The 12869-nt window shown below is 30.4% G+C and overlaps 1 protein-coding gene across 1 annotated transcript; it reads right to left on the reverse strand.

Moving 5' to 3' along the window:
• Window positions 1-1837: 1837 nt before the first annotated feature.
• PCOAH_00019030 (Reticulocyte-binding protein 2e) lies at window positions 1838-10268 on the reverse strand (the record flags this gene model as incomplete). Its single annotated transcript, XM_020058712.1, has 2 exons — window positions 1838-9993; window positions 10214-10268. The coding sequence occupies 2 exons, from the start codon at window positions 10266-10268 to the stop codon at window positions 1838-1840; spliced, it is 8211 nt and encodes a 2736-aa protein (XP_019913992.1).
• Between the last annotated feature and the right edge of the window lie 2601 nt (window positions 10269-12869).

Below are 12869 nucleotides of genomic sequence, written 5' to 3' on the forward strand. Positions count from 1 at the left end.
TATTAATTTTTGCGCAGATTTTTTGTAGGATGATTCTTTTTTTTAAGAAAACAGAATGTTCAATCGCAGAAATGTACAGCAGAAAATGTATGGAGTTTTTGGTTAACATTGGATGATTATGTAATTTAGAAAAGTGTAACATTTTGATTATATGTTTCTCTCTTTTCATCTAAGCATGTTGCACCCTTGAATAGCATTATTAGTGAAAATGGGAACTATGAGAAGGGGAAAAACAATTAAATTTACGCTTGAATGTGAAGAATGATTGCCCAACACATTTTACCTTTATGCGTTTAGAATGATTCGAAAAAGATCATTTCTTTATAAAATCTCACTTCCGGTGAGTGAAAATGTGTGTAAATGGAAGTATGAAGGAGGTCCTTACATACATTGTCAAACGCTCAGTTAAAGGAAATACAGAGGGGACGCACCAAAAGCGGAGATAAATGTAGAAAAGTAGCAAATAAAAAGAATAACAATTAAGCGAAGAAAAAATATATATTACCCCATTAGAACAAAGCATACAAAATAAGCAGTAAATCCCAAACCGCGCGAGATTTAGAAATAAGTCGTTTTTATTGCTGTCCTCTTAATAACTAGAGGAGTGAAATAAGTTTTTCATTGAACGGTGTATAATGAATATGCCCATACCAATTGCTCAATTCTTAATGACCCCCTCTGGGTGTTCCATCAATCCCTGATTCTTTTTTTTTTTTTTTTTTTTTTTGTAAAATTTCAAAATTGTGTACATTGTTCTGCACCTTTTTTAAATTGGCAAAAGTATACATAAATATGGCATAATAAATATTGTAGGGGGGAAATAAAATTATAGGGAGCTAAACAATTTATTAGACAGTTTACATTTCTTCACTTTTCTTCGAGGAAATTACATAACGTCATTCTGAGGCATGAGTACATATGATATATATATTTATATATATGTTCGAATGTACTTTGCAATTCCAGGTAAAATTCATTTTATATGACATTTTCTGTTCCCGTAAATTTTGTGCAGTTTTATTTTTCCGGAATGCAAGATATTTTCGCACTACAGATAATTACTGCTACACTTATATTTCTTCGTGTAATTGTATCAAATGTACTTTTTTTCAGCATTTATAAGTAAAGTGGATAAGGTAAAGAGACTTTGAAGAACTGAAGTGCTTAGTTTAAGCAGGGTCAAATAATAGTACCAATAAATAACAATTTGTTACATATATCCGTGTCGGCCTTGGAATGCGGTCAACACAGGGTTTATAAACATTTCTATATTTCGAATTATGCGATTCATGCGAAGGCACTACTAAAAGAACAGACCTTTATTCACATTTAGCAGGAGGAAAGCATAAATATGCTGAAAAGTGAAATATCTTTTGATGAAAGCATCCGTAGGACGACGCAAAATTATGAAGTATATTTAGGTACACACAAAGTGGTAATGCGGAATAATATTGTTTAAAGTGCACGGAAAAAAAAAAAGAAAAAGAAAAAATTCACTAAAAAAAAAAAAAAATCATAGTTCTGGAATTTAAGAAAATGTTACATTTGTGAATGTACGGCAATTTTACATATGTATGGACGTATATTTTATAGCCCCCGACATACCCCATTCTCAGGGCAATAACTATTTTAATGCGTAGCGCGATAGTTATTTTTTCCCATAATTGGGAACACGCAAAACGCATATACGGGGAAAACAGCTAGCGTAAAACATCCATTATGGTTAATAACGCGTCAAGGTTTTCATTTCACAAAAAAATAAATGTATGCATATAGGACAAAATTTATAAAAATTGCGCATGGGTCCGTGTACGTGGGTTTGTACGCACCACCGAAGCTAATCGTTGTCATTGAAAGAAACTTCAATGACTTCTTCCTTATCGTGCATAATATAGTCGCTGTTATCCAGAAATGCTTCATGATCGGCGTGTTCATGATGCTCCTCTTCATCATCAGGATTTTGCTTACGGTTTAATAGGACAACTCCAGAAATGACAGACAAACCAATAATAACGCCTCCTGCCAGACGAGTTCTTCCATCTGCATTTTTTGCCCCTGAATGACCATCACTCTGTGAATCGTCTTGATGTGTGCTATCAGTTTCTTCTGATAACATTTGCGTCTCATACTTTGAGTCATTCGAAGGTGGGCGTATTGACTTAGATACTTCTTCTAATTCGGTTATCATGCCTTCAGCATAATTCTTTAGTTCGGTTATTTTAGAAATATGGCTACTTAGTTCATTGATGATTTTTACCGAATCGTTTACATACTGTTTTGCATTTTGGTTTGCACTTGTATTATTTGTGGATAGTGAGCTGAATAAATCGTCCATTTCTTTTTTCGCGATATTTATTCTTTCTAGGTTACCAATAAATTTGGATAAATAAGATTTCACATCACCGTTGTTATTTGTAACATTTTGTATTGCCAATTTTATTTTTTCCATATTTGTCTGTTCCTTTAGTTTTTCCTTTTCACCATTTATTTGTGTATACATGTTCGTTACAAATTCTTCTACGTTATATAACGTTTTTACTTCATCAAATATGGATTTAATTTCATTAAAGTTGCTCTGAATTTGTAAAATTTTTTCCCTTTCTGGTAAATTTTGATTGAAGCGTTTTTTCAGGTCCTCGATTTTTTGCAGTACTTGAGAAACGTAATTTTCTGTATAGTTATTTTTACACAGTTCATTATTTTCGTCAACTTTTTTTATTAATTTGATGTACAGCTCATCGGAGTTGCTAAGTTCCTCAGTAGTATTCCTTATGTCATTAATTGCCTGATTTAGTATATCGCCTCTAAATTTTTTTAAATTTGCATCTTCTTCGTATTCTTTTACACCGTTTTTCAGGCTGTTTCTTCTGTTTATTAAATGTGTAATTCGTTCTTTATGCGTTTCCACATTATTATGTTCTTGGCGATTAGTTTGTTCTAGCTTTTTCAACTCATCTATACTCGTTTTAATTTTATCGCTTAATTCATGAAACGTATTTACGGATGCTAATGTAAATGTGCTGTCCGTGTGTTCCAAATTATTAAGTTGTACATTTATCATGTCTTTAAGGCGGGTTACGCTACTCTTGTTATTTGTAATTCTCGATTTTTGGGTGTCTAGAACTTTGCTGAATATTTTAGCCATATCGGTATATTTAGCAGCATTTGATTTCATTTCTTGAGATTTAATTAAAATGGAATTTTTGTAAATTTCGTTTACTGCGTTTTTTTTATCATGTAATGTATTGTAAAGCTTTTCTATTTCTTGTGCGCTGTTTTCTAACGTACTAAATTCAGTTTCTTCGTTAACTTGTGTGAGGGCATTTTTTATATTGTTTATTATTGCTCTGGATTGTTGGACCGCTGCAGATAATTCTTCAGAAGATTTATTTGATTTTTCAAAATTACTCGCAGCGTGATCAGTTACCATTTTGTCGCTAAAATATTCATTTAATGTAAGAACGTCCTTCACTGTGGCTTTGTAATTATCTTCAACATATGTCAAATATTGACTAACATGTTTCTGCATATTATCGATTATTTCTTCTTCTGCATTTATTTTGCTTTTAACACTATCCCTGAAGGATGTGTACCTAGCTATTTCACATTTTCTTCCCCTATTTATTAATTTGTCCAAGGATGTACTTAGATTTGCAATATTTTGTTCTATGCTACCTATTTTGTTACGTACTGTTTCGATCTGATCACTTTTTCCTTGCAGATTTTCAGTACTGGTTTCATTTGCCTTTAAAGCTCCAATTGCCTGTTCAACAGTTTTTAAGGATGTTTGTGAAGTGATAAAATCTTCTTTTATATTACTCAAATTTAAGTCAATATCTGCGTCTCCCTTTTCTTGATTAAAGGAATCACGTATATTTTTTAGTTTTATTTGCTCCGTTTTTTCTAAAAGTTTATCATAACTTTTTTCACTGCATGAATGTTTGTCTAATTCGGCAATTTTGTTAGAAATGCCCATTATTTTACCCGATATAGCATTTTCATTACTCTTTGAAATTTTTACATTATTTTTTAATTCATTTATGAAATTCATTTTATCATGTAGTTGGTTTATTGTGGAGATTAAGTGTTTGTCTTGCGTTTGTTGTGCTTCTATTTCTTTTGCACATTTGTTTATATCCAAAGCGAGATGGTAAGCTTCCTGTATACTTTTCTGAACATCTAATTCGGTTGCGCTTTTCGAGATATTCCCTGTTTCTAAGGTTACTTTACCATCCGGTTGAAATTTTAATTCTACTGCTCCGTTTACGTGTGATTCGGTTAGAGGCAATTCTGGAATTATTTTAACATTCATAAAACTTGCAGAGGCAGCTATATGTTTTAACATTTCTTTTGCCATGTTTTTATGCGTAATGTGCATTAGTGTCTGCAATTCTGTATTCTTTTTTTGCGCCTGTTGTAATTTTTCTGATACATCGTGTTCATCATCTGCGCTTTTAATACCTTCAATTAGCTGTTTGATGTATTCATGTCCTTCATTAATTTTTAATTTTTCTTTTTTGATTGATGTGCTTATTTTGTTTAAATTTTCTTTCATGTGATTTATAAATCTGATGGATTCCACTTTTTTAATATCTTTTATGTATTTGATTGCTTCTTCTTCGCTATTTATAAGTTTGGCATTTTCCTGTTGAGCTTCTCGTCTGAGTTGATTCGCTAAGGTATAATTTGCGCTTTCCTCTGATGCCTTTTTTAAATTTTCATCAATTTTGTTCAGCGACTCGTAAAATTTTCTATGTATTTCTTTCATCTTCTGTTGGTAATTATCTATATTTTTATTAAAGTCGTATTTATTTAAATCTAGGCCATTGAACAGGGAAGAAAAGTAGGTCATCGTTGAATTTATGGACTCTTTTATTAAATCAATATTTGCCTTCCTACTTTTACCTACTTCATGTATCTTTTGCAGAAGTCCAATTTCGTAATTCTTTCTGGCTCCATTCAATTCCTTTTCTATACTTACGATAGTGGAATTTATTCCGTTTAGCTTATTCATTTCTGCGAGGATTAGATTTTTAAATGCAGTTATTTGGGATAGGTATTCTATATATTTAGATTCGTCCTTTTTTACCGTGTCTAATGTTTTACCATCCTTATTTTGAGAGGTTTCTGTTAGGGAATTCATGGTGTCTGTGGCTCTCTTAAATATGTTATCCCCTTCCTGCTTTATATGACCAAGTTGGGATAAATTATATTTGACTTTTTCTAGGTTAGTCTGTATAAGTACATTTGCTTTGGCGGACGTCTCATTATAAAGTTCATTTTCTGCGTTTTCGGTATTCTGGGGTTTCGTTAACTTTTGTAGTGTTCCTTGGAAATCTTTCACTTTTGTTTGAATTTCAGAATTCTGTTTTTTAATTTCTTCCATTATTTCTGTTGCTTTGTTGAATTTTTTTTTCGATTTAGTTTCTATTCCTAGAATCTCAGATTCCTGGAAAATATTATTGATCGTTCGTTCATGTGTTAAGAATGACGTTACATTGTTAGTAGCTTGTGTCTCCAGAGCTTCTACATCCTTTAAATATTTTTCAGATTCTTTTATATTTTCGTTTATTTTATTCATGTCAACGTTATTCGAACTACTTTCCGTGTTGTCCTTAACCGTTTTTAAAAATTCAATTTTATCTTTTCCCCTATTTGAATTGCTAATTTGGGTTGAGCATTTGTCTTTATATTCTTTTATCTTGCCTAAATATGACTCTATTTCTTTTTTTTTATTCACAAATTCATGCTTAATTAGTTCAATCTGGTTTACGTGGTCATTTATTTGTTCATCTTCTAAGGTTATGTCAATTTTGCCTTTATGTTCCTTTGCCTTAGCTATCTGAGTATCTATTTCTTTTAATAATTTATTCGATTTCTCAAGTTCCTTTGCCGCTTCCTGACTAAAACTTAATGCGTATTGTGTATTATTTAATATTTCTGTAGCTATCGTATTAGAATTATTCAAAAGTAGTAAGTCTTTCATACTATTAATTTGTTTTTTTATTTCCTCCATAGAATTATATTCTACCTTCACTTGTTGCAGATTACCATTAATTTTTTTTTTGATAAGTTCTATTTCCTTTATATCTTCACTTTTGTCTGCTTTTTCTTTATCGTTTGTGGCATTCTCAGAAAATTCATTTATTTGCTTGCTGCTCTGTATAGCCTTGGTGTAATATTTTTCATATTCGAAATTATTCATATTCTTCTGCTGGAATTCTTTAGTTCCTTGTTTGATTTCATCAATTTTTCTTTTAGATGATTCTATATCCGCCATTATCGATTTAGCTTTTTCGTTTTCCCCATCGATCATGTGAACAGTGTGATGAATTAAAATTCTTGTGTGTTCCATTTCGATTTGTTTTACTTGGCTTAATATACTGCTTTCTTTTTTTATTTGGTCCAATATTTTTAGTGTGCTTTCTTCCATTTCTTTATAAATTTTTTCCATGTTCTCTTTTTTTTGTTTGAATTCGGTGCTTTGATCTTTTTCCTTGTAGAACGTTTCCATATATGCATCGCAGTTTTGCTTAATTCTGTTTATTTTTTCAATTTCACTATCTATGTTTTGCAAAGTATTTTTCACATATTTTTCAAAAGCACTTATTTTGCTTTGAAGCGTAGGATTTATGTTATTTTTTACAGCTTCGTCCAAATTAAAAAAGTTTAATCTTGTTTTTATACCCTTTAGAGAATTTAGGTCCAGCTCTATCTTTTCATCTATCTCTGTCTTCCTCGCTGTTATGAGTTTATTAACGAATATTATAATTTGGTTATGTTGATCTTTTACCAACTCGTCTATTTTTTTTTCTAATACTTCATAATTAGCATTGAATTTGTTTATTTCTAGTTCTGTGTTATGGCACTGAGTTTTATATTTTTCTAAATTTTCCGATTTTGTTACCATGCTTTTATAAATATTGTTCTTTTCATTTTCACAGTAATGCTTCAAAGCTTTTTCATCTGCTTCTAATTTTAATATTGACGCTTCAGGTATTTCACTTTCTACGTTATTTCTTTCATCATTTAAGGTGTTCAAAAGGGATAATCTGTCTTTTTCTTCTACTATATTGTAACTATTTAATTCCTTAATATGGTTATCTATTTTTTTTACTAAATGATTCTTGTTATCTTTTATTTTTAGGATTAATTGTGCGTTTTTGTTCGAGTTATTTGCAATAATATTTAAAGACTTAAGTGTGTCTATCACCTTTTTCGTATTCTCTATTTGGTTTATGCTACTACTAACGGATTCTTTGTGACGGCTTAATTCTTGTTGAAGTTTTTCCAATTCTAAATTTCCAATATTAGTGTTAAAACGTTCGAACGAAGTTTTAATTTCCTGATATGTCTCACTGTTCTCTGTTTCTAACTTTTGCATTACGTTCTTGTAAGGTTCAATTTGTCCGCTAGCCTTTCTTATATTTTCTCTGAGTACGCCAATACCGCGAGTTAGTGTGCTTTCCTTATTATCCACATCACCCTTATGCTTTGTATATTCTTCATAGATAGCTTTTCCTTCTGGAATGTCTTCATCTTTCTCGATTAAAGTAGTGAGAAATTTGCCTTTCATCTCATTTATCCTATTTATGTAGGATTTCATTTTTTCTGCACTCTGTTCGTAGTCCTTCAGCCTATCTCTTAATCGCTCAGTTTCTTTAGTTAGATTACTCAACGTGCTTGACATATCTTTCTTTATTTTTTGAGCATGTTCCTCTATTATTTTGTTCTTTAGCTCTGAGAGACTATTTACCACTCCATTCAAATTATTTAACATTTGGGGTATATCATCGCATTTCATATTCACAAGTTCTTGATATTTTACTTTCGTTTGTTCGTACAGCTGATCAGTTTCTTCTTTAGTATTTTCTTCCTTATCTAAGGCTTGAAGTTGTGTATAGGATTCTGTTAGCTTGTCTACAAATGCTTGTAAATTTTCATTATAAAATGAATCAATGATTGATTTTGCTTTGTCTTCCAATTCCGTTTTTTTAGTTGTAAATTCTTGCCCGATATAGGGAGCACCTTTAATCAAATTTTCAATGCTAAGAATATATTTATTTATTTCGTCCTTATGGGAAATGATTTTTTTTATGTTGTCCAACGTATCAGGGAAATATTTCAAGTGTTTTTTTATTTCATCTTTCATGGAACGACGTTTTTTTTCATTTTCAATTAATTCTTTAATTTTTTTCACATCTTCATTAATACTCGTCGCTGATTTTTCCAAATTGCTTTTTGTAGTATTAATCTGTCCTGAATATTTCTCTATTTCCTTATTATTTTGGGTTAACTTATTTTTATCTGATTTTATTGCGTCTATAACATCTAGGAGTATCTTACATTTCTCTAGAGAAGTCTTTTTTTCCTTGGTTTTGTTTCTTTTCTGTTCTAAATCTTCACTTGCTTTTATATTTAATTTAAATTTTTCATTTACTGTTTTAACTAACTCCTTTGTATCTTTTAGGTATTCTTCTAATTTAAGCACTTTTTGATCTAAAATTTTCTTAGCCTCTTCTATTTGGGTATTCGAATAAAGTACATATTCTTTTATCTCGTCGTAACTAGAACCGCGTAATGTTTCTACAGATTTTAAAATTTCTTCAGAACCAAGAAGAATATAATTAATACTTGACATAGAATATGTAGATGATATACGAGTATTTATTAGGTTGTTGAGGCTGTCCTCGAATTTTGTAAATGTTTGATAAAGTTTATCTATTTTGATGTTGGACGCAATGTCCAATTTTTTTAAGAAGTCAGTACTAACTTTATAATTGGAGTAAGCGTAGGCTAAAAAGAAGAATGAATTTTGAAGTGTATATCTTTGGAAGTTGTTCCAGACTTCTTGTTTAGAAAGCTTACGTATAGTTTCAATTGAACTATTAATTTTTCTTAAGTGAATTTCCATATCATCTATAATATAGTCAATTTCTTCTAATATAAATTCTGTTGCTTCAGAGGCAAGACTTTTATTTAACTCTTCTTTTACTTTCTTTATTATATCTTTACCAGACAAATATATTTGCTTTATTTTATTTAGGACTGAAGTAATGTATGCAACGTTATTTTGATTTCTAACATTATGATTACGTCGCGTAATCATATCATAATACACACCTGTTGGACAGAAGTTAAACCAGTAGCAGGATATATCATCTACAGTATGATAGACTCTTGCCTTAGTTATTTGAATTTCTTTTTTATTTTTGTTATAATTTGTTCTCATGCATGCATATAAAGTAGCAAGTTTGTTTTTGTAGTTTTGCTTCTTAGTACCGTATTCACTTTCTCGAATACCATGTCCTTCTGGATTTTCTAGATGATATATTAAAGTATTCAATTCGTTAGCTTGTTTTATGCATTCATTCATACTCTGAGATATAATGTTCTCAATGCGTAATATTTCTACATTAAACGTTCTCATGATTGTTACAACCAAATCGTTGTAATGTTCTGTGTACTCTCTCATTTCTCTAAAAGCATAAATTTCCGGATTAAATGGATGAAAAAATGAAATTACTCTGCCATCCTCATTCAGGACACAAACATAATCCAGATTATTCACTGGAGTCACTGCTGCAGGGGTGCCACTTTTAGATTTCTGTATGAATGTATTTGGAATGGTATTAATCTCTTTCTGTATATATTTTTTATCATTATTTTTTGTATTAACTCCATATATTTTGTTCTTATCTAGGTATGAATAGCGTGATGGTTTTCTTGCAATTTTATAATTTTTTAAGGATATGAAGGATGGATTATTTTGTAAGTGAGTCGTATTTACGTTTTCGCCTCTTATTTTGCTATCTTCATTAGGGTACTCATTACTGTTATCATTGTCATTGTTAGGATTATTTTGTTCATGTCCATTTACTTCACTGCCATGTTCGAATTGGTCACTTCCCATGGAAGTGACATGTATTGGCGATAGCCTGAAATCCCTTTTTAGCCTGTTAGGTTGGTTCCTGTTACTGTCCTTACATGCTGCTGGAGTGATGCAAAAAATAGGAGTTAAAGTTGGGGTAAGTTAAGGCGTATCTTAAATGCATGGTCTTGTGAAGTTAAGTGAACACGTGTGTAGGGGTGTAGAATATGTAAAAAACTAAACATGTGTAAGGGAAGATGCGGAAATGCTCATACGATTTCTCACGTTCACGTGTTCGACAGTCTAGATGAATGAACAAATTTACGTCTTATTTAATTTTACCCGAAAAAATAAACAGGATGTTACAGAAGAAAACAAGAAGTAGGTTCTTTTCCATATTCGAAATAGTACAATTATGTTTTTTTTATAAATCGTTCAAAGTGTTGTACAAGTGAGTTTTACCGATTTGGTAGAACCCCTACTTAATAAAAATTTATAATTAAACGGTTCTTTTGTGCATGTTTTTAAAGTGGGTACTACTTTAATCTATCTATATTTAGTACCCATATTGTTAGTTATGAATGTAATATAGGCAGTTAAACTCGCATTTATAGATGTGCGGATGGAGTGAGAATCTATATATATTGCTATTTCATAGAAGCCCAACGGAAAATTCAAAATATGTCACCAAGTACAATCAAAGTTATGAATTTAGAATTCACTCAAAATCATGAAGTTATATAATTGACAATTAATGAATAATTAATATGAAGTGAAAGAATAAGTAGAAAAAATTTTTTGCGACACGATTTCAATTAAGTTCATGGCACAACTATATATTTGTTGGGTGTGTAAATAACGCGAAAAAATAAGTAAAAAAAAAAAAAAAAAAGCAGAACAAATTTCTATTTATAATTTCATAAAACCGAGAAAACAACATAATTACCTCAGCATAAGATTTAGAAATGAGCATGACCTTTGAAATATTACCTCACAAAATTACAAAAGGAAAAAAAAAAAAAAAAAAAGAAACACAAGATAAAAACTGTTTTTTTTCATTACTTTTAAATGGCGAGAACATATTTAAATCCCAAATGTTTGTTCCTTTTATGATTTTTTTTTTTACGTGTATGAAGCACAAAGTACATCTAAATGTAAACACACTGTTTTGAAAAAATTTACTTAAAATGATAATCACGACTTGCTTCCAAATTCCCTGTTAATTCATAAACAACTTAGAACAATTCTACAAATGATTCTTCCTGTTAAGCACCTGGTGCTTGAAAAAGTAACATGAGTATTAATTTAATATTACAGTTAGTGTAAATATTAATAAACTTCATCTTAACAAGCCTAACCGCACATCACTCATGGGTGCACTTCGGGGTAAAATTTTTTTTACGACAAAATTAAATTATATTTAGCATGCATCGCTAATTCTAATTTTTCACATTACTCCGAGAGAGGAGGATTTTAGAACTTATTTGTTAGAACAGCAATTATTTTTAGAACACTTATAATGTCACAAGAAAGAGCAGAATTAATTGGTTTGAAATTAATTTTTTTGGGAACCACGAGAAATGTAATATCTTAATAATTACACTCTTTTTTGCTCTGGTAAATTTATTTAAGGAAAATTTCCATTTACTGAATTTCTATTTTTCCGTTTTTCCCTTTTTTTTATGAATATTTGTTCCTAAATATTTTATATATAAAATTCTGTTCTTATGAAATTTAGGAAATGGTGAATTCAATAGCTGGAAGGGGTTTTTTATTAATAAAATTCTTGCGAGCACCGTTATTATACATATAGCTTATTTATTAGAAGTACAGTTTTAATTAGTTCTCACACACATTTGGATTTCTATGATTATATAAGTATAACTCAGTTTAGTCATTTTAGTGCCTTATTTTGCCTTAAAATTTTTATGTATTTGTCGAAATGTTGTTATTTATAGCTAGTCCTTTGGTAATTCAATCAGAATTTTTTACAGTGCATATAAGAAGTTTTAACCGCATAAGTAGATTAGAAGAACAATTTTTCCCCTTATTTGTAAATGAAAAATTGTTTAATGATTGTATATAGCACACGTGGTACGGTGGATTATAACAATTTTTCCCGTTTACCCCCTTTTTCGCTGTTATATATATGGATTGAATTTAACTTTTTTTTTTTTTTTTTTTTTTTTTTTTTGTGCTTATAATATTTGTTATTCATGCTGTGATGACATAATGAATTATGATACAGACGGTGTGCTCCAAGGAAAGAGAAATTTAGGAAACGTTTAACCTTAAACAGTTTTCGCTTTATTAAGAATTATCTTATTAATCATGTTCCTATAAATTAGTCTACTAAATTTGAACTCGGCACAACAATTAATGAATGGCATTTAAAATTAAGAAATGAGTAATACATCTGACATTTGTTAAATTTCCCTAGTGTTATGTGGAATCCCAATTATAGTTAACCCGATAGTACAATTGAATGAATAGGAGGCTGGGACTAAGGAACTCATTCGTGCAGGAATCAGGGCGATATGGAATTGCATTTTTGGCATCATGTGGGGTTGCTGCAGTGGTTATACACAAATGTAACATATATTCATGGAGTAAGAATAGTACAATAATATCAGTCGTTGCAAATTATTATTATGTAGGAGTTAGCTTTTTAAGGTCTGAGCAGTATAAATTTTATTCAAAATTCAAGATGAGTAAGATACTGTTTAATGGGCAGTACTTATTCGTTATACATTCAAGTACCCTCTTTATGTTGTCTTCTTACATTACCGTATCTTCTAATTTATAGAATATACATGATTATATCATTTTAAAATTTAAACTGCATTCCATTCAAAAGTTGAAATGTTCAAAAGAGATTCACTTCGGAGTTTATATTTTTAAGCATGGGACGATTGCGTTTACGGTGATCATGAATTAAGGGAAAAGGGGAAAATATGTACATGCCAGCAATGCATGCTCAGTGATGTGGAAATACAAT

The sequence above is a fragment of the Plasmodium coatneyi genome, chromosome 7 (assembly GCF_001680005.1).
Source record: "Plasmodium coatneyi strain Hackeri chromosome 7, complete sequence".
NCBI classification, from domain to species: Eukaryota; Apicomplexa; class Aconoidasida; order Haemosporida; family Plasmodiidae; genus Plasmodium; species Plasmodium coatneyi.